The sequence below is a fragment of the Pogona vitticeps genome, chromosome 1, assembly GCF_051106095.1.
Source record: "Pogona vitticeps strain Pit_001003342236 chromosome 1, PviZW2.1, whole genome shotgun sequence".
NCBI classification, from domain to species: Eukaryota; Metazoa; Chordata; class Lepidosauria; order Squamata; family Agamidae; genus Pogona; species Pogona vitticeps.
This window is the reverse complement of record NC_135783.1, coordinates 86,011,682-86,036,648: the sequence shown is the minus strand read 5'-3', so window position 1 is coordinate 86,036,648 and position 24,967 is coordinate 86,011,682. Positions and strand designations below refer to the sequence as shown.

The 24,967-nt window shown below is 41.0% G+C and overlaps 1 protein-coding gene across 19 annotated transcripts in view; it reads right to left on the bottom strand.

Moving 5' to 3' along the window:
- Positions 1–24,967, bottom strand: part of PTPRK (protein tyrosine phosphatase receptor type K) — a 412,999-nt gene that overhangs the window by 67,353 nt on the left and 320,679 nt on the right. For all 19 annotated transcript variants that reach the window (XM_078383369.1, XM_078383361.1, XM_072996885.2 and 16 more), the window contains exons 11-13: positions 22,965–23,070; positions 16,191–16,464; positions 13,043–13,079 (exon numbers count right to left, since the gene is read on the bottom strand). In XM_078383369.1, the coding sequence (XP_078239495.1) occupies positions 13,043–13,079; positions 16,191–16,464; positions 22,965–23,070 (417 nt within the window). The remainder of the gene's footprint in view (positions 1–13,042; positions 13,080–16,190; positions 16,465–22,964; positions 23,071–24,967) is intronic.

The window sequence follows — 24,967 nt, the reverse complement described above, 5'->3', positions numbered from 1 at the left end:
GAGGGGGTGGAGGCTAGCAGCCTTCTAAAGTAAGACTTGTGGATCAGGATAATATATTGAAGAAATGAGGACACAGTGGTGTTGCAAAATGACTTACAGTTGTCCATATGCCCAGAAGCATAAATCTAAGAAAAAGCTCTCTTGATTGCAGCACAGAAGGAGAGTGCTCAGGGCGAGAGTCCAGATGCCCACTGCTACACTTTCAATCTAGAAGCTGGATGGGTGTTTGCATGAGTAAGAAGGCAGTGGTTGGTACAATGATTTAAGATAGCAGATATAATGGGATGAGTCGTGGAAGCCTGCATTTGTTATGTGAGGAGTATTAGGACTGGGGCTGACAAATCTTTAGCTGCTAGAATGCTTTAGGCCTGCATTCAGCTTTCTGAGCCTATTATTCTGGATTCTCAGTTTTTCAGATTTCTGGGGATTTCTCTATGACATATGGGTAGCATTAAGAGCATTAAAGATTTATAAATTTGTACCATCGTGATAAAAAACACACAAAGGGAGGAAAATAGGCACACGGCTGTACATAATCCTCCAACTATTCAAGCATGAATTAAACAAAGAGCCCATTCATAGACTAATGCCACTAAGCAGAAGAGAAGAATATATATATATCTCATTTAATTGTAATCATATCTGTGTCAGGTGTCATGAAATCAGTCCCAAGGCTTTCACTAAACAGTTTATAAGCAGACAAGCCTGTCCTTTACATCTGTTTACATGCATACTTATTGAGGTCCTGATTCATTCACACAATTTCTATATCTATTTTTACAAGTTTTTTTTACATTCATTATACCACTTTGCACTATTATTTATAAATTGTTGACAAGGAGAGAGATCTTTATTCTTGCACGAATCTTTATTCTTTTCAGAAAAGGAAGTCAGTATAATGAAAGTAATGTCTGGAAGGGAAATCCGTGGACATGGTTTGAAAGACTGTCACAGAAAGAGTCAGAGAGAGAGGCAAGGGTGGAGAGAATGAGCGATATAAATCTATAATGGCAACAGACTACCATTGCAAGTGCTCAGTGTAAGCTGCCTAATACTATGACCTTTTATAGATAACATTTAGGCATATCCCTTGTTTAATGAGATAAGTACAACCAGAGGAAACACTGGAAACCATACTTGTTACTTGTTTATTTATGGTGAACAACTCCCACTAGGAAGCCTAAAAACAAATTTGGTTTCAAGTAGATTCTGTTTGAATAAAAGCAAATCCAACAAAGAATGTAATACTGCAGGGAAATACACTAGAAGGCATGTCACAACATACATAAAAGTTATGTATTAATATTTCATACATCCTGTGGGAAAACATACACTAACCTTCAAAGATGTTTAACTGCACTGAAAATAAGTTGAGAATTGTGCACATCGCAACCCAATTTCTAATATAATTCTTTATCAGGTATGTTTTGATAAAAATAAAATACACTTTCCCATTGCTGTGATCTTTTTCTTCAGTTTATTGGAAAACATGGTATTATACAGCCGCTGAGTTAATAAAAAGACTACGTAATTTCAGGATTAATGGTAAATTCACTTAGAGAGAAATCCATAAGATGCAGAGGCAGGAGGATATATGGTTGATGAACTTCTACCTCTAATGCTTAGCAGGCTCATGGGGAGGCTGATGGGAGGAGTGTGGTATTGTGTTATTTCCAAAAAATTTCCTCCCATACCATCTAAGAGGAGAGAGATAAACTGTGCTAGCTCTCAGACTGATGTGGGATTTGTCCCTTTCCAGACTGTTACCAGAGAATAGCAGAATCCAAGGCCTCTTCTGAAGATCCAGGAATATCTCTTTATCACCTACTTTCCCACAGGGAACTCACCAGTGGAAGGAAAATGAGGAAAGACCTTTCTTGCCACTAAATGAGGAAGGCTTCTGAGGATCCTTTTATACTTGCAGTACTTCTCCTCCTCCTTCTCAAATGCCCCCTTCCCCATCGCTGCCTTTAAGGGCCCTTAACTTAGAGTGAGTTAGAGATATGTAAGAACTCTGAATGGAACAGAGTGTTAGTAGGAGTTTAAAGTTAAAGTAGAACTGATTCAAATACAAGTGATTAGCAACCTGTGATTTACCTATTGAATATGAATCATATGTTAACTTCCCTGACCTAATAAATGAGTTAAGTTTTAAAAGCACACATGTCTCCTTGATTAAATGGTATTAGAGCAGTAATACCTGGTGGCAGCAAAGAAAGAAGAAGAGCGAGAACCTCGTGAAGGCCTGGGGGAAATAGGGGCTTCAGAGGGATCACCACATAATGGGCTGAGGCTGAACCCGGACAAGACGGAAGTTCTGAGGGTGGACGCCCTTGGGTTTGGTGGCCTGGGTGGCTCTCTCATATCTGGGGGTGTGTGTGACCCTGGCTGCTAAGAGTGGGGCTTGCAGTCTGGAGGTACACCTGGACCCGACGCTCACCATGGAAACCCAGGTGGCGTCAGTAGTTTGCACTGCCTTTTTCCACCTTTGGTGGATTGCCTGGCTGCGACCCTACCTCGACATGGGGGTGCTCACTACCTTGGTACATGCGCTCGTAATCTAAAGATTAGACCACTGTAGCACGCTCTACGTGGGGCTGCATTTGAGGCTGATGTAGAAACTCCAAGTGGTGCAGAATGCGGCGGCCAGACTCCTTAGTGGAGTGAGAAAACACCATCATATTTCTCCTGTTCTGGCCAAGCTGCACTGGCTGCCCATCCGTTTTCGGCATTGTCTTCAAAGTTCTAATGCTTACCTATAAGGCCCTAAACGGTTTAGGACCTTGATACTTGGCGGAGCGCCTGCTCCCACCAAGATCTACTCAGATCACCCGCACGAGTCAGGAGATGAGGCTGAGGAGCCTGACGCCGAGGGAGGCCCGGACAGAAAAAACTTGAAGCCGGGCCTTCTTGGCGGTGGCCCCTCGCTTTTGGAACAACCTTCCTCTGGAGATTCGCGAGGCCCCTACGCTGGGTGTTACATAACAGCACTGATGTTACCTGTCTGTCATGGGTTTGGAGGGAAAGTTCCATCCTATGGGGAGTGGAAGGCGGGACATCAGGAGGAGGGGCTGTACTGTATAAATATGTGATGCCTGTGTGGTGAAGAGTAGATGCTGAGACAGACTGTGAGACACTGGGTTGGGACGAAGCAGCAGCTGGGGAAGAAGAAGCTGTTGTGGGAGTCTGGGTGTCTGACAGGGTACTACTGTGTGTCAGAGTACCAACCTGATAAGTTCAGGTGTCTGTGGGTTAGCCAGAACTGATGGGTTCAGGGTCTGTGCTTTAAGTTAAAGGTTCTAGGTGAACCAAACTGTATGCTTGTGTGTGTGAGAATAAGCCACGTTACTTTATTTTATTCACCTGATTGCTTATTTTTCCCTGTGTGTATTTAAAATAAACTTTATTCTTTTTGTTGTTTAAAAATCCATCCCTGGTCTGTGTGACTTATTATAGGGAATGGTTGGTGGCAGCTTAGTAACTGTGTGATAGATCCCAGTAGGTCTGGGTTTGTCACATTGATTGGTGTCCAGCGTGTGGGATACGACTGGTCCAGTTGTCCAGCGGTCCAGCAAAGCCTTGGCAGGTGTGCCCAGAGCAAGGGGGGTCTAGTCAGGGACAGTCTGAGGCGCGTAGGTAATCTTCTAGGTGTACCTCACGGGGAGGTGCGCTAGTAGAAGAACGTGCCAACTGGGGAGACTTAGATTAAGGTGCTCTGAGGCAGCCTAGTTTTGGCGGGAAAAGCTGAGGAAAAACTGCGTAGCAACAGCGAGCTAGCTTGCCAGCTGAGAGGCCCAGCAGAGGGGGGTAGGCTCTGACTCGATACTGTTGCAACTTTAGTGCTGAAGAACAGCAGCAATCTCTAGGGAGAGCTGGTTCTGAGGTAAAAGGAAAAAAGTGGTCGTTTTATTTTGAGGCTTGACTTTTTAAAGCAGCCTGTTCTGAGGGGGGGGGGTTATGCCCTTGACTCGAAGCCAAGTAGCAGAAATGAGTGAAGTGAAAGACCCCCAGATTGACCAAGGTTCTGAGGAGGAATTTGGCTCAGTGCAAGGTGACAGCACAGGAGAGCAGGACCCAGAACTCAGAAAAATACTCCTAGCCCAACAGCATGAGCTGAGGGTGAGGGAAATGGAGGAAAGATTAGAGAGAGAAAGAAGGGAGGAAAGGGAAAGGCAATTTGAAATGGAGCAAAGGGAAAGAGAGAAACAAAGGCAATTTGAAATAGAGAGATTGGAAAGAGAAGAAAGAATGGAGAGAGAGAAAATGGCGTTTGAATTAAGAAAACTGGAACTGATGAACCAGAACAATAATAATAATAGGGATTCTGAGGGAGGCCAATTGTCTAAGGCTGACCTGAAGAAATTCCCTGTGTACCACAAGGGAGATTGTCCTGAGGTGTTCTTTTCCTTAGTGGAAAGAGCGTTTGTGGACTTCTCAGTAAGGGAAACTGAGAAGATGACCATCATGCGGTCTTTAATCAGTGGTAGCCTGGCTGAGGTTTATGCCGAGATGCCTGAGGAATTGATGAAAGATTTTGCAGAGTTTAAAAAACTGGTGTTTGCCAGACATGGGATAAATGCAGAGCAGCTGAGACAAAGATTCAGGTCCCTCACCAAGAAACCAGAACAGACTTTTACCCAAGTGGGGGCCCAATTGGTGAGGCTGCTTGAGAAATGGCTATCGCAGGAGGGAATAGAGACCTATGAGCAGCTTAAAGACTTGATAGCCCTGGAACAGTTCTATTCAGTCCTGCAGGGGGAATTGAAATTCCAGGTGAGGGAAAGGAAACCGAAATCTGTGGCAGCAGCCGCAGAAATCGCGGATTTTATCTCCCAAATAAGAAAGCCCTTGGGTGAGGGGAAATCTGTAGGTAAACCCAAAGAAACCTACAGCAAGTACTCTCAGGGACCAGGGAAAAGCCAGCAAGGGGGAGGGGCCCATGGTGAAGGGAAGCCCTCAGGCATGAAACCAAGCCCTCAGAATTTGGAGGGAAAACCGAAACAAGAGGAGAGAGAATCCAAATACACTAGAAAATGTTATTTCTGTCAGGGAAAGGGTCATCTAATCTCAGAGTGTGAAAAATTAAAGCAGCTAAAAGGAATGGTGCCTCAGAATTCTAGTGGGACCAAGCCAAAAGCTGTGTTCTGTGTCCAGAAAGAGCAAGGCTCAGTGTCACAGAGGGAGCCTGTTGCCATGGCTACTCAGTCTGGGACAGCTGCCTCTGCTGATCAGGCTGAGGAAAATGGTCCTCTTCTGGAGGTAAAGCGCTGCTTGCTGATAAAAACAGATTCTCAGTTGTTTGAGACAGCAGGGGTGGACGTAGGAATACTTGACCGTCAGTATAGGGGGCTGCGGGACACTTGTTCCCAAGTAACCCTATGCCATCCAGATATCATCCCTAGGGAGTTTATAATCCCAAATGAGAGCATGAAGGTGGCAGGGATTGAGGGGCAGATAATCTCTCTGCCAGTAGCAGAGGTACCTGTCAACTTTCAAGGCTGGAGGGGAGATTGGCGGCTAGCGATTTCATCGACTCTGCCAGCAGCCGTGCTCGTGGGAAATGACCTGGCTGAACATGTGAAACGGGTGCTAGTGATTACATGCTCACAAGCCACCACAGGGACAGTTCAGGGGGGTAATGATGAGCCAGAGACGGAAGCAGAGGGGAGTTCAGAAGCTGTGGTGGAAACCTTAACCACAGACAGCAGATTTGGACAGGAGCAAAAGGCAGATGCCACTCTCCAAAAGTGTTTTGAACAGGTGACTGACGCCCAGCTAGCACCTGAAACCCCAGTGAGATTTCTGGAGAAAAAGGGGATTCTGTATAGAGAGACCCTGAGGAATATCTCAAAAGGGGGAGATGGGATCAGGAGTCAGCTGGTGGTACCTGAAAAGTATCGCCCCATGATCTTACAAAGGGGTCACTCTGACATGTTTGCTGCACACTTAGGGGTGAACAAAATACAGCAGATCACCCAGGATGACCCACAAGACGTTGTGACATACATAGACACCTTGATGAATGACCTAAGGAGAAATCTAGAGCTGGCAGCAGAAAACCTGCAAGCTCAGAAGGTCAGACAGAAAACATGGTATGACCACGAAGCTAGAGAGAGGCACTTTGACCCAGGGGAGGAAGTGCTTTGGCTTAGGCCCTGCAGAGAGAATAAGCTGCAGCTCAAATGGGCAGGACCATATAGGGTCATTTCCAAGATGTCAGACCTGAACTACCTAATAGAGCAAGAGGAGAACCAAGCAAGGAGGGTGGTTCACGTGAATGCCCTAAAACCCTACTACAGAGGGGAACAGAGGGTTTTATTCGCGATAAAAGCAGCTGAGAGTGAGGAAGCTGAATTACCCTTCTGGGAGGGTAGAGGGGAAGTAAAATACAACCCAGAGGAGGTAAAGATCAGTCCTGCACTCACCCAAGACCAGCAGCAAGAACTAAAAATGCTGCTTAATAAATATCAACAGGTATTTTCCAACAAGCCGGGGATAGTGAAGGGAGTGATGCATCGGATCCACACAGGGGATGCACCCCCGCAGGCAGTATCCCCATACCGAGTAACGGGACCCTATAGGGACAAGGTGCGGAAGGAGCTGGACGAGATGCTGAGGGAGAACATAATCGTCCCCTCTTCTAGTCCTTGGTCCTCTCCGATAGTCCTTGTGGACAAGCCTGATGGGAGCATTAGGTTTTGTGTTGATTACAGGAAATTAAACCGTGTAACCACTCCTGATGCCTACCCAATGCCCAGGCTAGACAACCTGATTGAAACCATAGGGGGTTGTCGGTTCATCTCATCATTGGACCTGGTAAAGGGATATTGGCAATTAAGAATTGATCCCAGGGATCAAGAAAAGACTGCCTTTTGCAGCCCTTTTGGTCTCTATGAGTTTCGAGTCCTGAGCTTTGGTCTCAGAAATGCACCAGCCACATTCCAAAGGCTGATGGACCAGACCTTGGTAGGGCTCAGTGACTTTACAGTGGCCTACATTGACGACATAGGGATCTTCAGTAATACCTGGGAAGATCACCTGATACACCTGGAGTTAGTGCTGCAGAGGTTAAGTGCAGCAGGGCTAACAGTAAAGGCCAGCAAGTGTCAGCTGGGTAGCCCAGAAATAAAATACTTGGGTCACATGGTAGGGGGAGGAGTGATAAAACCCCTGGAGGCCAAAATAGAAGCTGTTCGTGATTGGCCTAGACCCAACACCAAGAAAAAAGTCAAATCATTTCTTGGGTTGGTGGGCTACTACAGAAAGTTCATCCCGAGGTTTAGCGAGATTGCGGCTCCGCTGACCGATCTGACGAGGAAGAAGGCTGATGACCGCATCCCGTGGACCAGCGACTGTGAGGCGGCGTTCCAGAGGTTGAAGGAGGCGTTAATCAACTATCCTGTGTTGCGGGCTCCAGACTTCGACCGGGAGTTTATCATCTACACCGATGCGTCTAACAGCGGCGTAGGAGCAGTTCTGTGCCAGGAGGATGAGAATGGTGACCAGCATCCAGTGTCCTACCTGAGTAGGAAACTTCAAAAAGGTGAGAGACATTTGGCAACCGTGGAGAAGGAGTGTTTGGCCATAGTCTACGCGATCCAGAAGGCCAAGCCTTACATCTGGGGAAGACATTTTATTCTGTGTACTGACCATTCACCATTGCAATGGTTAAAGACAATGAAAACCCACAATAGCAAACTTATGAGGTGGGCTTTAAACCTACAGGACTATGACTTTGAAGTGAAGGTGGTCAAAGGGTCAGTGAACTGTGTTGCTGACGCCTTATCAAGAAGACCTGAAGACTGAAGACGGCGAAAGAACATGGACTATATGTATATAATGAAGACAAAAAGTTAAAATGTACCTGGTTTTAAATTGGTTTGTATTAATAAAGGTAAAATTGATGTAATGCATATGGTAAATGTTTGAAATGCCTATTTGCTATGTTTAACTTGGAGTGTAAGTATATGTAAGTATTATAGGGTATGTATAACTGTTGTTGTATGTTTTATACAGGTTGTTTTTTTTGGTGAAAAGCACTTTTAGCTTTCCCCCTACAAAACAACTTTTAAAGAGGGGAGGTGTTACATAACAGCACTGATGTTACCTGTCTGTCATGGGTTTGGAGGGAAAGTTCCATCCTATGGGGAGTGGAAGGCGGGACATCAGGAGGAGGGGCTGTACTGTATAAATATGTGATGCCTGTGTGGTGAAGAGTAGATGCTGAGACAGACTGTGAGACACTGGGTTGGGACGAAGCAGCAGCTGGGGAAGAAGAAGCTGTTGTGGGAGTCTGGGTGTCTGACAGGGTACTACTGTGTGTCAGAGTACCAACCTGATAAGTTCAGGTGTCTGTGGGTTAGCCAGAACTGATGGGTTCAGGGTCTGTGCTTTAAGTTAAAGGTTCTAGGTGAACCAAACTGTATGCTTGTGTGTGTGAGAATAAGCCACGTTACTTTATTTTATTCACCTGATTGCTTATTTTTCCCTGTGTGTATTTAAAATAAACTTTATTCTTTTTGTTGTTTAAAAATCCATCCCTGGTCTGTGTGACTTATTATAGGGAATGGTTGGTGGCAGCTTAGTAACTGTGTGATAGATCCCAGTAGGTCTGGGTTTGTCACATTGGGTACTTTCAAATGTAAGCTGAAAACATGGATGTACATCCAGGCCTTCCCTCCTGTCAACTACTGATTTTTTTTTTTTTTTGCTTTGCTATTTATTATTTTTTTATTTCTGCACTATTTGTTATTGTTGTCTGCTAATGTTTTTATGTTTTTAATTGTTTTGATATTCTGTAAGCTGCCCAGAGTGGTAGAATATACCAGATGGGCGGGATATAAATCGAACAAATAAATAAATAAATAAATAAATAGATAGATAAATAAATAAATAAGTAAGTAAGTAAGTAAGTAAGTAAGTAAGTAAGTAAGTAAGTAAGTGAGTAAGTAAGTGAGTAAGTAAGTAAGTAAGTAAGTAAGACCAAAGCCTTAAAGGGATTTTAACTATTAAGAAACTACAAACAAACTGTCATCTTTGTCACCAGAGTCAGCTTCCAAGAAATTGGCTAGATGTGAAATGACAATAAAGTGGGTGAGGAAGGCGGGGCAGATTTAGTGATTTTAATAAAACAACAACCTCTAACTGAGAAGGTCATGAAGCCTGTTATTTAGGACAGCCTTCATAGGATTTTCCAGATGTCTTGCATGACAGGCCCCACCTTTGATAACTAACAGTCAGACTGTAGATGTTGTGGTCTGATATATCAGGGTGTAGAAGCCACATTATAAATGGGAGAATGTGCATTTTTGAAGTCAATGACAAAATGTGTCACTAGGGACCCACCAATAAGAATTCTGAAAGCTTCTGGAGAAACAATAGCAAGAAAGAGACAAGAAGGCAAGTTGGGCTATAGAACAAAGATTTCAGAATTATTATTTGCAAGCTTAGAAGGGAACAGCTGCTATTCTGTGTGTCAAGTCACAGTGGCAAAATGTGGCATAGAGCAGAATACATGGGAATGCTATGTGCAGTTATAGCCATGCATAAATGGCTTTTCAGCATTCTCCACAGTATTTGTGCAAAGGGAAACTAGGGAAACTCTTTTGCTGAATTTCCTCAGAGAAAAAGCATGTCTCTCAACAGTTTCTTAGAGTGGGGCTCATCATGAGCAATGACTGTAGCATAGCTTTGTTCTTTTTCCACAACATTGTTTTGTTTTCCACACTGCCACTATAAGTAGTACCAATAGCAACTGTGGTGCCAAACTTGCCACTACGTTGCTTCCTCTACAAGGTCCTTTACCTAGTATCATTCTATGACGCTGTGGAAGTGGCAGCAGGCTGGCAGACACTGGGGTGGGGGGAATGGTAGAAAATTTTGGAAGTCATTCCAAAGGAAAGGAGGGAGCTAAAATGCGTACCGAAAGTATTACTTTCAAAAACTGGAAATGTTCCTTCAATCTGATTAGATGGCACCCTGAAGAAAATTGGGGAAAAATGAGCTCCTGGCAAACTGCAAAACTGGGACACTGGCAGGATTTTTGACATAAGATGTCTTGATATGCTGCAAGGATTAGTAATTGTTGATGGGTTATCTGGCATAGGCTCTGAATCCTAACGCTGAATGTAGTTTGAACCAAGCCAGTGATTTGGCTTCCACTTGGCACTTCATAAACTCTTCAGGGCATCACAAACATAACTGAGCCTCTGGAACTGCTACAGATTGCCAAGAGAGAATGGTATCCACTTCAAAGGGATATGTTTATGTTTCTTTGGTTTCTTGTGCACGACTTCTCTCAAGATGAGAGAATAGAGATGACCCTGATTTATAAAGCTTTGATTTTGTAGAGCAGGGGTCTCCAAACTTTTCAGCATGAGGTCCACATCATACATTTTTAAACATTTTCGAGGGCTGAAGGAACACACATGCACGTGTACACACGTTCCCTTCAGCACGTGCTGAAGGGAACGGACCTGAGCCTGCAGCGTTTGCCGGGCAGGATAAAAAGGCAAGGGTCTGGATGTGGCCCATGGGCTGTAGTTGGGAGACCCCTGTTCTAGAGGGACTGGTGGAGCAGAACTGGGTACTCAAATTTGAAAGTGAAGGAGTGATTTAATAACACTTTGCCTCCTTCCACTCTGGGAAGTTTTTGCTAAATTATACAAAATGGCACTGACCATTTCAGTAGCAAATTTCAGAAGGACAGGTGAAGAAGCATGAGAGTCATGAAACCTGAATAAGTTTAAATTTTTTACATGGGGTGCAAAGAGAAAGCTGGAAGCTTTTGTGAAATTACAAAAACCCCTCACCATAAAGTATGTAACTGGAGAGTTCCTACTAAAATATGTTTTAGGATTGAAGGTGGTCCTGTCAGTCAGTCCTTACTACAGCATTTTACAGACAACCCCCTCCCCCGAAAGTAAGTCCTCTCTTCACTTCTCTGGGGACTATGAAGGATACAAACTGGATATGAATGAGCTGAACTGAGCTTTCTGGATCCTAAACCCCTCAGAACACTCAGTTCAGCAGGCACATCTGTAGTTACCTTTCATAGTTGTGGAGTCAACAGCTTAATTTGAAAATTATTTTTAAAAACATTCTAAACAAAAATTTCCTTGAAACTGTTCCTATGTTACCATCTTTACAATGGCACACAATTAGTTACCTAGAAATATTAGTGGCTCAAAGCTGGCTGGCAGACAAGCTTGTAAATTGTATTAGAGAAGGGAACAAGATTATTGTTGAGTTTGGGACAGGTGCCAAAGTAGCCGCAAAGTGATTTTGGGTTCCTTGCTCTTTATTGCTTGTGATGATGTGCTTATCAGAATAATTTGATTTCATATTTCCCACACTAGGCATTGCTCCAAGCCTCAAAGGTATTAAGCAATTTAAAATTTGCCATAAGTGTTCATAGAAGGGACCTTGAATACCAAGAGCTGAATGTTGTCAATAAATGGGCCATGGATTCCCATGCCAGCACCTCTCAAATTAAGTATGTGGCAGGTAGTCCCTCTAGAATCAAACTGCTGCACAATCCAGCATTAGCAGTAGAAGAAAATCAAGGCCTGTTGATACTTCTCAGGGATAACTATCTTTTTTTAAAAACATCCACCAGACTTAATACACTGAAAGATTGGGTGGATCTGCAGGCAACATTGCTATTATTATTAAACTGAGAACATGTTCAGCATAAACCTGCCCTTTGAGAAGACAAAATAATAACTGTAGAAAAATTGCATAACTTTAATACTAACAATGAGGAATTTAAAAAAAGGTTAAAAATGTTCTATACCTTTGTTCGATCATCAAATCAAATGTAAACTTTTGACAAGAAATCAGAGGAAGTTTGAGATTTGGAAGAGCAACTATGAAGGAACTGTGAAAGATCCTTAAGAGCAAATATGTGTCACTAGAGACAAACGCCAAGATTGTTCGTACTACAGTATTCCCAATGGTTACGTATGGGTGTAAAAGCTGAACTGAGAGGGAGAAAATCCATTTTAATTCAAAATGTGGTGTTAGGGGAGAGGTTTATGGCCACCACAAATGATAAAGAAGAGAAATAAGTGGGTTCTGAAACAATTCAACTCTGAATTCTCACTGGAAACTAAAACAACTAAACCAAGGCCATTAGATTTTAGATGTATAATGAGAAGACAAGACAATGATGTTAGGAGAACTGGAAGACAGTAGATAAAAGGCAAAGATCTAACATAAAAAGGGTTGACTAAATGGAGGAAATCATAGCTCTTTGTTTGCAAGGCCTGAGCTGGACTGTTAAAAATAGGACCTTTTAAAAGATCATCATTAATTAATAGGATCACCATGTGTCAGAAACAACCTGACCAAACAAGTTATTTTTATAATTATGATGATGTGTCCTCTCTAAATGGCGAAGAAGAAATATTACAATGTTCTAGTGGTAGCTTTTGATGTGTCATTTTCTGATGTGAGTGCTGAAGTGATAAAAAGATGGATAGGAGGAGAGTATGTACTCCAGGTCAAAAGTCTATAGCATTGAGGTATTATTTGTACAAATCAACTATTTCAGGTACTTCTGAGAAACAGGGAGAAAAGTTTACTTTCAAAAATGTAATTATAATTGCCACATGACTGTGTTGGGTGATTTGGAACTATAACAGTCAGAAAATACTTTCTAAAAGTAACTTTTAAAGCTATCTTAAAGGGCTGCTACTATCTACATTACATATCACATTTTCCTTTCTCTAGCTCTTCAGTTTACTCAAAACGCTGGAACTTACTGATCTTCATGCAAGGACATTTCTTTATTTTCCTCAAATAATGCTTGGCTGGGTCAAGGATTTCGTTCTAATGTTAAGCAATCCTTCTGTCCCCTGCTCTCCCCTCCAAAGAAACCCGGGAAACTGCATCATGTCACATGTCAAGACAGCAATTAAAACACTTCAGGAGGATTTTATCTCAGCTCTGAGTACAAATTCCTGGCAACAAAAATGCCACATGTAATTTTCTGCAAACCACACTATAAAACATCTCTCATTCAGAGAGGGAAAAATCTTACCTTTGGTAGCAATGCGAACACACTGAGTTTTTGTCTCCTGTTAAGAAGAAAAGTAGGAGAAAATATGATTAGTTGAGTACCTTATTTCCCCAGCTCCATTAGCAGCAACAGTAAGGTGCATCAGTCTGAGAATATTCTTTAGGATTAAAATTTAATTCACCCTACTCATCTATGATAAATAAGTCTTGGCGTGGAGAACATTCTTGCCAGTGAAAGTAAACCACAGAGCTAACTGAGGTGCTAAAATGATAAAGCTTTAACCCTTTTCATATTTGTTAAGATATGCCATTCGATCTACCAAGCTATTCGCCTATATTACAGAACTCACACTGTTTAAGCATAGAGGGATCTGGCTGAACCTGGTGCATGTTGTCATTTATTTGGTGCATGTTGTTCTCAGCAGTGAGGAAATTTCATTGTATGCAAAACTGAAGAGGGAGCCATTATGAAGAAATCTAGTTTTTTAGCTAACTTTGGCTTAGCTTTTAACTGTAAGTAAGATACTAAGATGGGTTGTGACCTAGGTATCCCACTGTCAATGTCAAAAGGCAGCAAAATCTGGTCTGAATCTACTGGAAGCATTATGCCTGAATGGGACACAACTGATCACTTCTGATACCTCATGCTACATTTTCTGCATGATTTCACATTCCCACCAGATGTGTAAGAAAATCCCCTTATGTTTACAACCCCTCCAGCATACTGTACAGTGGCCTCTAGTACAGGTTTTAAATGTAGGCTGAAGGAAGGCCATGGAGCATCTGGACAGGAATGTGTAAAACAACTTTTCGATACTGGCATACTGCTCTCCCAGATGTTATGCCTATCTTCTACCTCTAACTCAATTGACCATGTAGGTTAATTTGGTGTTATACTTTGATAGAACCAACATCCAATTCCACAGTTGCTCATGTAAACAAACACACATTAGCTTATCTTTCTCTCATCAGGAAAATCTTCCAGCTGTATAAGTGCCCTAGCATACAGTTTCACAAGCTACAGCATTCTCCCTCTCTTGCTACAGTGAACAGCTAATTCCTATTGTGATAGACATTAAGCAAGATTTTATTCCAAAGGTTCCCTGGCAGAGTCACGGATAGCTATGACCTCTTCATTACGAACTGGAACACAGGTCCAAAGGGCAGAGCTCAAAACACTGTGGTTTCTTCAGAAAGCAGATTAACTTTCCTGAAGCCTACCAATCTAGGAGCAATCTCCCCTAAATCCCTCCTTTCCCCTCATTTTGCCCCAGCCATCTGCTACTGGGACACAATAACCAAGAGCCAGAGAATTTGCACAAGACTATACTTAATTCACAGACTAAAGTTTTAAATATCTCAGTGCCTATTGTCAAGGCCGTTTCTCCCTTTTCCATCTCATATTTCATTTTATAAGAGAAAACGATTCAGTGGCAGCAGAATGGGGTCTATCGAATCATGTGGCTTTTCACACCTAGAGCTGCCTACAGTATTTAACTTCCTGTTGCTTTGTTCTCTATCAATATGCATAGAGAAACAGAAACAGTCCTCAGCAGCATCACAATATCAAACAGTGAGGAAATAGCAAAGGCAAACTGCAGTCATACTTTTAGTACTAGCGCAGCAGGCAGGCAATTTGAACTTGTGTACTGAGGCATTCCACAAACATACAAGAATATAGGAGTTTCTTCACAATAAGTGTTTTTTAAAAAAAACACAATTCTTTTTAATTTGATGTTTAGCGTATGAGGGCCTGAAAAGTTGGTAATGTTTTATTAGCCTGCCGAGCAACCTGGATTTTGTTTATCCTGAAGCAATTTAATCTTGTGAACTCAACAGGCACTGAGAACAGAACGTAGGTTGAGGATTATTTTCCTGGAAATGGGAAATCATAACATGGCTAAACTTATTTCACAGAAGGTACTGCTCAAAGACTTATTAAATTTTCAAAAAGTAATATTTGTTATGAAAAAAACATTGCATCAAATATGAGTGGCACAGAAGCATCTTGTTTGAAAAAGAAAGCCAGAGTATCAATCCATATGTCCCCTAGTCTCTAACAATATGAAGCAAAATTTGGGGGTTCACTGACTGAAATCCTGTTTGTGCAGCTCTGCTGATGATGACATTTGTAATCAGTGGCGATTACTTGCTGCTGCTACTGCTACTGCTCTATTTTTTTCATGGTGCTACACAACAGGATTTCAGCCTTTGTGTGACAGAAACTGTGAGATGATTTGTTTCAGGTGGCTAGTTTGGGGATAACACAGAAAGAAAACAGGCAATTTTGGTTATATTATCCATCCACCACATAGGCATGCCATTGGGATTTTCTGTAAGAAACATTAAAATGTCTCAGGCCACCTATGGACAAGGGTCTAGATTTTGAAACTGATAAGAATATTTTATTGAACATTTACTGCCGTTTTCAGTTCTGATGCTCTCAGTTTTCTGTTGTTCTAAAACCATACTGTCATGGTTTGAAGGAAACATAAGATCAAAATGTTTTAATGAATCAACTAATTGTCACGTCTCCCAGTGCTTGGCCTTCCCAGGATACAGAAGACAAGTAATAAAAAGAGAAGTCTATCTATTCTTTCAGAGAAAGGACCTTCAGCCTCCACTCAGAAGACAAAGCCTTCCCATCATTTTCTGAGTCAGAGTATGAACCCTTGGTAAAATCTTTTCCTACCCTTATAGAAGTCTTTGCATACAAAATCAGGCAAGAGTTCTTTAAAAGCCCACTATTATTCTTCCTCTCAACAGGTTTCCACACTACTCAACAAGCATCTTTTGAGATGATCTGGGGGAAATCAAACACTGGCTGCACGGGAGGAGGCTGCTATGTGAAGTATAGAGGTATGTACTCATATATCATGCATAATACTACAAATGTGGAGGCCAATCCATGTGTTGTACAGGAAGAGCTCTCTACCTATTATTGGACTTCAATGGGTATAATCCCTTGCCACTGATAAGATGACTATGGCTGATTTGCAGCCTGACAACATCTGGAGGGCCACAGTCGCTCACCTGTTAACATAAAGCATTTGTCTGGATAATAATCCAAATAATCCCCAGCAATATTTAGGATTTGTTGCAGAACACCAAGTGGCAATTCTTCAGCAAAATAATTTGGCGTACCACCACTCTTGCAGAATGATGCTTACCTTCTCAACACTGCTCATGGCCTGAAAGTAGATATTATACCCCTTCCGAGGAGCCAGAGGTGGGTTCCAGAAGCCTTGATAAGTTCTGTTGTCTCCAACTGTGAAAGGGGCTGCTTCAGGAAGATTGCCAGGTGGCAATTCTGCAGCAAAATAATATGGAGAGCCACCACTCAGAGCATTTTGATACGTGACAGGAATCTGGTAGCAATCCATGGCACCTGTTTCTCTTTTGGTCCGATGGGGATGCAACTCTTCAACAACAATTTGATAGGCACTGTTCAAAACCAAGAAAAACAACAATATTCATAACATGACACCAGATTTATAGCACATCATGTTTTGGTTCCATAACCAGCTACAAAAAATATATGAGGAAGGGACAACTTAACACCTTTAAAATCTGAACGTTTTCAGTGCAGGGCCCTCACTGGAAAATGGTTTATTTCATTTCCTATGGCATTCAACTCTCTCTCATTCCCAACATCATCCAGTACCATTCCTCTAATCTTTGTTCCAACTAAACATCTGAAGGAATAAGAAGAAACCCTTACACAATATCAGCATAGACTTTGAAGCCCTCTTATTGGGAGAACGCTTGGATATCTATCTGATTCCCAATGTGGTCTAGTGGATAGAGTGATGGACTAGGACTCTGTAGAAGAACGTTCGAATCCCCACTTGGTCATGGATACTCACTGGTGGAGTGGAACTGGTAAAACCATTCCTTAAATATCTCACTTACCTTGAAAGCCCTATTAGGGTTGCTATAAACTGGTTATAACAGAACACACAGAGATCTAGATCTATTTAGATAAGGGAGTAAGAAAGGGAACGAGTGACTGAATTAAGCATTATGCAGCTTGAAAGTGGATCTCACATTAGGCATAGATACTTAGAACAGAGCAAGTCTTCCTTTTGATAATGCCATCATTGCCTTTGCTCTGGCATTATAGAAAACCTGCCTTCAAGGCCCAGTGCAGTGGCCCTAAACAATACCCAGAGCACCAATTTGTAGTTGTCATATTATGTGAGACAAAGTGTTTCGACAAGCATCCCCACCTTTGACCTTGATGTGACATCTAGCCTGGCTCACAGCTATAGAGATCTAAAGTATAAGTGACATTCTGTAATACAAGCACAGATGGATGGAAATCTGTCCACTTGCTCTAAATAGTCTGTCTACTTTCCCTACCATCACCGCTGTCAAAAACACTACAAATTGCTGGAGCAGATGGCATTCATCCTATTTAATTAGAAGAAATTTCAGAAAATGCAACAACCCCAAAACCAAACTTCAGCCTAAATTTGCCAGTACCTTCCATTTAATGACAGCTCTTGTTCATTCGTCATAAAAATCTCATTTTAGTGGGGAAGGTAGCCATACTTCTAATTTTCCTCCAGAGTAAAAGAGACAAGCAGCTGAAACATGAGACTAATTGACAATCAGCTCATGGATCTTCTGGACAAAGATGATTTTAACTCTTGCTCTAAAAAAACATAACTATTTCCAACATTTCTAATTTTTTCCCCAAGCCACTCTGCTGCCAAAAATAAAATAAAATAAAATAAAATGTTATATTAAAAGATAAAGAGTCAACAATCTGTGTAGGAGAGAATATTTCAAGGAAATATGCATCTTGTAGAAGAAAGTATCAACAAATTAAGCAATATTCTGAGCTTTCTAAGTGTTCTCTATTATATAGCCCTAAATATTAGGCCACACGCTGACATAACACTACTTACCCAGTAAACATGGTTAAACAAGAAGACTACGAGCTTCTTCCCTTTCCTTCTCAGCTTTAACTCTAGTTTGCGCACAGGTAGTTTTTAAATTTGAGTTCCAAGATGGTTTCCACACCCAGCTGTGTGGTTCTGCCTCCTTTTCTGTGATTCAGTTTTGGATATCTGTGACTGTGCGTATTTTTGGTTTTCGTTCATTATATTTGGTGCAAATATGAACTTCAGATGGATATCACTGATGTATGAGCTTAATGATAGGTGTCTGTTGTTTTCTTTTTGTGTATTCTGTGCCATCAAATCAGAACCGACTTTCAGTGAGTGACCCTAATAGCGCTTTCAAGGTAAGGGTGATATTTAAGGAGTGGTTTTACCAGTTCCACTCCCCCAGTGAGTTTCCATGGCTGAACAGAGATTTGAACCCTGTCCTCCAGAGTTCTAGTCCATCACTTTATCTACTATATTATGTTGGAAATTGTTTTCAATTTATTTCTAAATAAATAAACACATTTTTTAAAAACACAAAGAAAGAGAAATGAAATTAGCACTAACTTTCTATTTTGGCATGCCTCCATAGAACTGCATAAATTCTGATGAAAAGGATTAATTCTTAAAAGCAGCAGTGTGAAAGTTCTATGGCAGGGAGGTGGACTATATGGTGGTGTCATGTCCAGCATTCATATGCAAGAAACAAATTATTTCCAGGCTTACAATGTTTTTCAATTAAAGTTCTATTGCTCAGTCAAAATTATCACCTCCCATTAAGGTCCCACTCTCTGCCAAGCATTTTGTTTTTAAAATGGGGGTTTCCTTGCTGGGACTCCATTATTGGATGGCTGAAAGACCTTGAGGGACCGTTGGACTCATATTTGACCAACATCTAGCTGCCTACCTCTTCAGTGAGTCCTGGACTGTAAAGCAAAGCTCTTCCCATTATTTAAGGAATCAGCAAAAATAACTACTTCCCATAATCCATTGATGAGGATGTGTCACTGGCCTGTGGTTGGCCTGTGGCTGATGGAAAGGGGAGGGACTTATAGAAACACTAATGAAGATCAAGTAGATGACAGCTCTTGAACCTAACCAATTCATTGGAGAAAGGTAGGATATAAAGTAAATAAATTAAAGCCATTATTAGAAACTAATTATAAGAGCACAGAATGACTTCAGTCCCTTTCTAAAATCGGAGATCATAATCCAGAATTGTTGAAGCTGCTGTCCTAGTCTGCAAGATGGGAATATTAACCTTGGTCTGCATCAAAGGATGGTTTTATCTCATTTTTTTCCCAGTCTCAAATCCATCCGCAGCACTTAAATGTTAATAGTGAATCACAGCATCAGTTTTCAAGAGAAATTAGCATGTGTTCAGATGCAGATTTTAACTGACTGATCAATGATGAAATTTATCTGTGTGGAGCAGTGCTGAATTCTACTCTAGAGTAGGGAAACAATGTGTTCCTTTGAACCCAAACATGCACAAGCTCCAACCAGGAGGGATAATGTGAATTGTTCTGCAAGGCATTTGGAGGGCACAAGGTTGCCTAGTGGTCAGTTATTTAATTTGTTTATTTAAAATACATATTCCCCACCTTTCTCCTACCTTTCTCCTAAAGAAAATCCAAATAATATTAAAACAAACATTATTAAAACTGGAGAGAAAAAGGATGCCTGAAACGAAGGACATGAAGAGGTACCAGCTCTCCCTCCTTCCCTCTCTTTCTCTCTCTCTCGCTCTCTCTCTCTCTCACACACACACACACACAAACAAACAAACAGAGAAAGGGAGGGGGGAAACATAGCAATTATGATCCATATAAATGTCAAAGAGTGTGAACATATGCAATAAACAAAAGAAAATTTCATTTTCATTTTCATTTTATTTTATTTTTAGATATGTTTTCTTTCTTTACTTCCTCCTTTCCGGAATCTTGGCACTCACAGTGAATATTTTTATAGGTGACTAGATTACTCTGTAGGGAACACAGATATCTTATCTTTGCCTCAGCAGACACTGTCACTGCTTCCTTCTGAGCTGCCAACAACAAACAATTGACAAGACTTCCTGCTCTCTAAAGCACCAGGTGATCAGCAAACCTGTCAATTGTGATATCTGGCTAGTTTGGAAGAATAAGGCCAGGAGGGAGACTGGTGATAGAGTGCAATGCACATCTGTAAAACAAAGAAGATGGGGAACAGAAAAGGAAGAGATACTGTCTGATGGTTTATTTATGAACCAATTTGTGTTTTTAACATGAAATCAAGATTTTACTTGGGGCAAGAATTGCAAAAAATGTATTAAACTTTCAGTAGGTCTACCAACCACCATGGCTACTGGCTATGCTGCCTTGGGCGGGGGGGGGGGGGTTCTAGGAGTTATGGTCCAAAATAAACTCTTCCCAGCTCTGCTGGAGACCTTTATATATTTGGCATGAATATCTCAAGAAGGATTTGAAGCTTGCTCAGCTGAATGTGTTTAGAAGGCTCTGTGTGACCAGGAACTCTGATGATCACATGGTACCTAGTCAAAAGGAACTTTTGAAGCATGTTCTGCTCCCAACACCCATTTGTACTGAATGAATGAAATTTTGAAGTACTTCTGATGTGTGTGTTCTGGTGTGGTTGGGCGGGCATTGGGGAGACGTTGCTACGCCTTTGCCCATTTATTACAATTCTGTGAATTCCCAAAAGGAACAACAGTGTTTGTGTTTTTCAAGGCACTTTAGCTCATAAATCAGCAGATGAAGGGATAAATGTGACCCTGCTTCGTGCCAATTTAGGCTCCAGAGGGGAAACTGTATAGTTGCAAAAATATACTTACACAAACAAAACTAGTATTAAGGGAAGGGAATCTGCCAGGAAAAGATATCAACTTATTTACTTGTTGTGCAGTGGTACTACAGTACTGCAGCCAAGATTCCGCTCAGGACTTGGTTTGATTCGGATGGGTTCAGGCAACCAGCTCAAAGTTGGCACAGCCTTCCATCCTTCCAAGGTCAATAAATTGAGGACCAGCTTGTTGGGGAGGAGGTGAGGCAATGTGTAGCTTGCATAATTAAATTGTAAATCATCCAGAGAGTGCTCTATGGGGTGGAATATAAGCAACACACTTTGCTTTTGCTTTGTTTTGCTTCTGTTTGTGAGAAAGAGCAAGCAGGCCCAAGGTAGAGAAATTTACCAGTTCTTAGTCATCTTTTTTTCTCTTCACTGAATATAGAACATTAAAGTGCTATCTGTCTGAAAAACCCTCAGAAAAATCCAGTACAGAAAAAAAATCAGCAGAGTACCTATAATCATTCATTAGCACTTTCTTAGCATATTTATTTATAAATCTTGCAGACACTGTTCTGTAGAGAGGCTTAACTAGTACATGCTGCCAGTGATAAGCAAATGACTTTTCTGTGCAGCTCACTGATGAATAAATGTTTGTTCCTGACTGGATGAGTTGAGAGACTTTTGCCCAGTAAATGGTAAGGCTTAATATCTGATTATAAATACTGATTCATCCAGTCTCCCTTTGAATTTCATGTCTGCTGTTTGGTTTACAACTTCAAGAGACCATAAAGAAAACTAGAGATTATGAGATAACACTTGGCAGGCAAGACACGATTATGTCATGATTAGAACTGTGACTACTGCAGCATGTTGCATCTTAAGGAATGATTGACGGCACCTGCAGATTTGAATTGGATTATGAAACATCTGCTTCAAGGGGCCTGTGCGTGGAGCAGGCAAAGTATACAAGGGAACAGATATGCAGGGAAGATTGACTCCTACACTACATAATGTGATATTGAAATCAAGCTACTGTTTAACTGTTAGCACTCACATATTCTTGTGATTCCAAGAAAAGAAGTCAACTGGCATCAAGAACATCTGATTTTAGAACATTGGCTGGGGGTGGTGTGGAGGCTATCCTGTCTTAAGGAGCTAACCAAGTCAGTGAAGAAAGAACAAGAATGAGAGTCAAGGTGGATTTTTCATATACAAAGTGGATGAAAAGAAGCATGCAGGAAAGTTTTATCTTCTTCCATCTTCACATCCCTCCCTTAATCTGTTGCTCCTGTCATCTCCATATTTTACTTCTGGGATCCAAAATTCCGAGGAGACAGCAGTATGATTAGTAAAAACAATAAAGACTTGTGGCAACTTAAAGATTTACAAGCTCTATTTTGACACAAGCTTTTATGGACTTCACTGTACTTCTTCAGATGTACCTTAGTAATGCCTCAGCACCACATGGGTGGGGTATAAAGGTAATGAAACAACAAATGAGCAAGCAAAATAGTCTTCAAAGTATGAAAGATTCTTGATAATTTTTCCAAGTTATCACATCTGGGGGCAGGGACTGACTGGCTGGAACATCCAAGGCAGGTTATGGCTGGCTGTAGGCCATAATTTCCTGTCAGCGGACATATACCATTGCAGGCGTATAATGATTACAGATTTTAATGGCTGTGATTGAGAGACATTGGCTGAAATCCTGTAGCTTAGCTAAGTAAGTCACACTGGAGTAGACCCACTACATCAGTGGGGATTTGGTAAGTCAACGCTTCCATAAATTCTAATGATTCAAATAGGCCTATTTTAGTTGTGACTTACTAAGTCAAAGTAAGTGACAACTAGAGTGAACCTAATGGAACTACTAAGAATTTGACTCACCACATCCCCAACTGATTCAGTGGGCCTATTCAAGCACAACTCACTAAGCTAAGAAACAGGATTTCATCCGTTATCTGTTCTGTGATATTATGACATGTCCTTTGCACAACAGCAGCTTCATCCCAGACCTCTCTGGTTTCTTCTACTGGACCTGGACTAGCAGACTACCATGTTTACTAGAAAAAGTATAAATCAATTAAGCAAATAAGCCATATCCAACAAACATTGAAATGTGACAGAACATGACATACATAGCTAAGTCAAAGAGCATTAGGATCATTCATGCTTTGAATAAATGAGGACAAATCCTTATCTGAGGATTTGTTCTCGTATTACACATGAATTCAAATACTGTAGTTCTTTGTACTTCCTCTTTACCTGATAGGAGCACCTTTCGCCTGTGCTGGTCTCAGGAGTACAGTTATGGTTGTGGCCGTTTCATTCAGAGATGCATCAATGCCTTCATAATCTGGCAACGTGGGAGCTGGTCAAAACAAAATATAAGTTGGGCAAAACATTTGTTTTCCAGCCTCTCCTTCATGTTGTTTAGTCGTTGTGTCCAACTCTTTGTGACCCCATGGACAAGAGCATGCCAAGCCCTCCGGTTTTCCACTGCCTCTCGGAGTTTGGTCAAATTCATGTTGGTAGCTTTGATGACACTGTCCAACCATCTCTCCCTCATAATTGTTAGCAATTTGTAACATACGTCATTTCTCCATGACTAGCTTGTCAATATGTGACATTTTGTGTGTATGAAGTGCTTTAAAAATTAAAGGGTGTGTAGGAAAAAAATGCAATCATGGAAGAGTACATTGGGCTTTAAAAATGAACAGCAGTTTACTAAAAGTCACTGAGAACTAACCAGCCAGTTCTCCGGCCAAGTCTAGAAGCAAGGTCAATGCACAATAATGTTGCCTTGCAAAAAAATAATAATAATCTTTCATGACAGTCAAATGTGTCAACAAATCATTACAAATATAAAACAATTGAGGGAAAAAAACTCCTAGAGTAAAAGAAAAAAAATCCTAAAACATGGATAGAGCAAATTGGTACCTGACCAATTTAGTTCACTGGCATTTTACACCTATGACATTTTGCCTATCCAGTACCAACTTACTATTTTGTAAAAACAATATTAGTTATCTGTGATAGGGCAACTTGCCAGCCTTGTTATGAGAGATACATTCTACCCCTCTGGTAAAAGTAAAAGGGATTCTTATTGGAAAAATTCTTTCTGTCAATAGGGTGCAATGCAACAGTAGCAGGCTTCATTTGCAAAAGCTGTCAAGAAATATCATGGATTTCCCTCCCTACATGCAGACTGGCATGTGGCTGGCTTGGCTGGGTGAACATATTATTTAATAGTTTTCTCTGTGTGTCCTTATAATGCTTAAAGGCTAAGAAATGTATTTTATTTTATATATTCTTGTTTTTAAAACTTGGCTATTTTAAGAGAAGTATTCTCTGCTTTTTCATTGTACCTTTTCAGCGTATGAGATACTTTTTGATACTTGTATTGTACCTTTAATACCCCTGTATTTTGAATTGAAATCTGATTAAGTATTAGCTGGCAATTTATGTTTATTTTTCATATAGTTTTCAGTATTTGTGCCTACAGCTTCTCGTGTATATTGATTTCTGTCTAACTGAAATGTGCCTGTAACTTCCAGGTTATATGCTTTCAAAAACTCTGAAGTATTTTGAGTATGTGCAACACAAATATAATCTAGATGAACAAAGCTTCTAGAAACAGACATGCTGATTTGCCTGGAATTATTACAACAATGAAAAGACATATGCCTTGATACTCAGATGAATTTTGATATGACTGGAAATGGTTATCTGGTTTCATTGTGGAATTACACCTTTTGGGGGATAAATGCCAGCTATGACATACACAGGCTTCTGATTTTTCCCTAGAGTTCTATAAAATTCTGAAGAGCTTTTAGGGATCAGGCATAAAACTGTCTGACCTGACAAGCTGTTTTTTTTTTTTTTTCAAATGCTACAGCCACTTCCAGTTTGCTAATGCATTATAAATAACATCTCAACACACTATTTTGGGGATAACAGTATTGTTAATGTTGCTACTTTTGAAAAGTAATGAGTAGTAACACTGTTGGAGAGGCATTCATGTGTTATTTTTGCACCTTTGTTATGTTGGGGTCATCTGGGGCTCTTAACTAGTTTTGTATTTCTGCAGCATATTTTTCCCTCTTCAGTCATTGCTTTTTTTGGGGGGGGCAGTTATCTCAATTTTTTCTTGAACTTTTAAAGAGGGTTTGCCATTGGACCTCTCCATAAAAACTGCCATACTGTATTGTAGTTTCTAGAGACTAGCCCAGTGGACAGCATGGCAGAATCCGGGGGACTAAACCTAG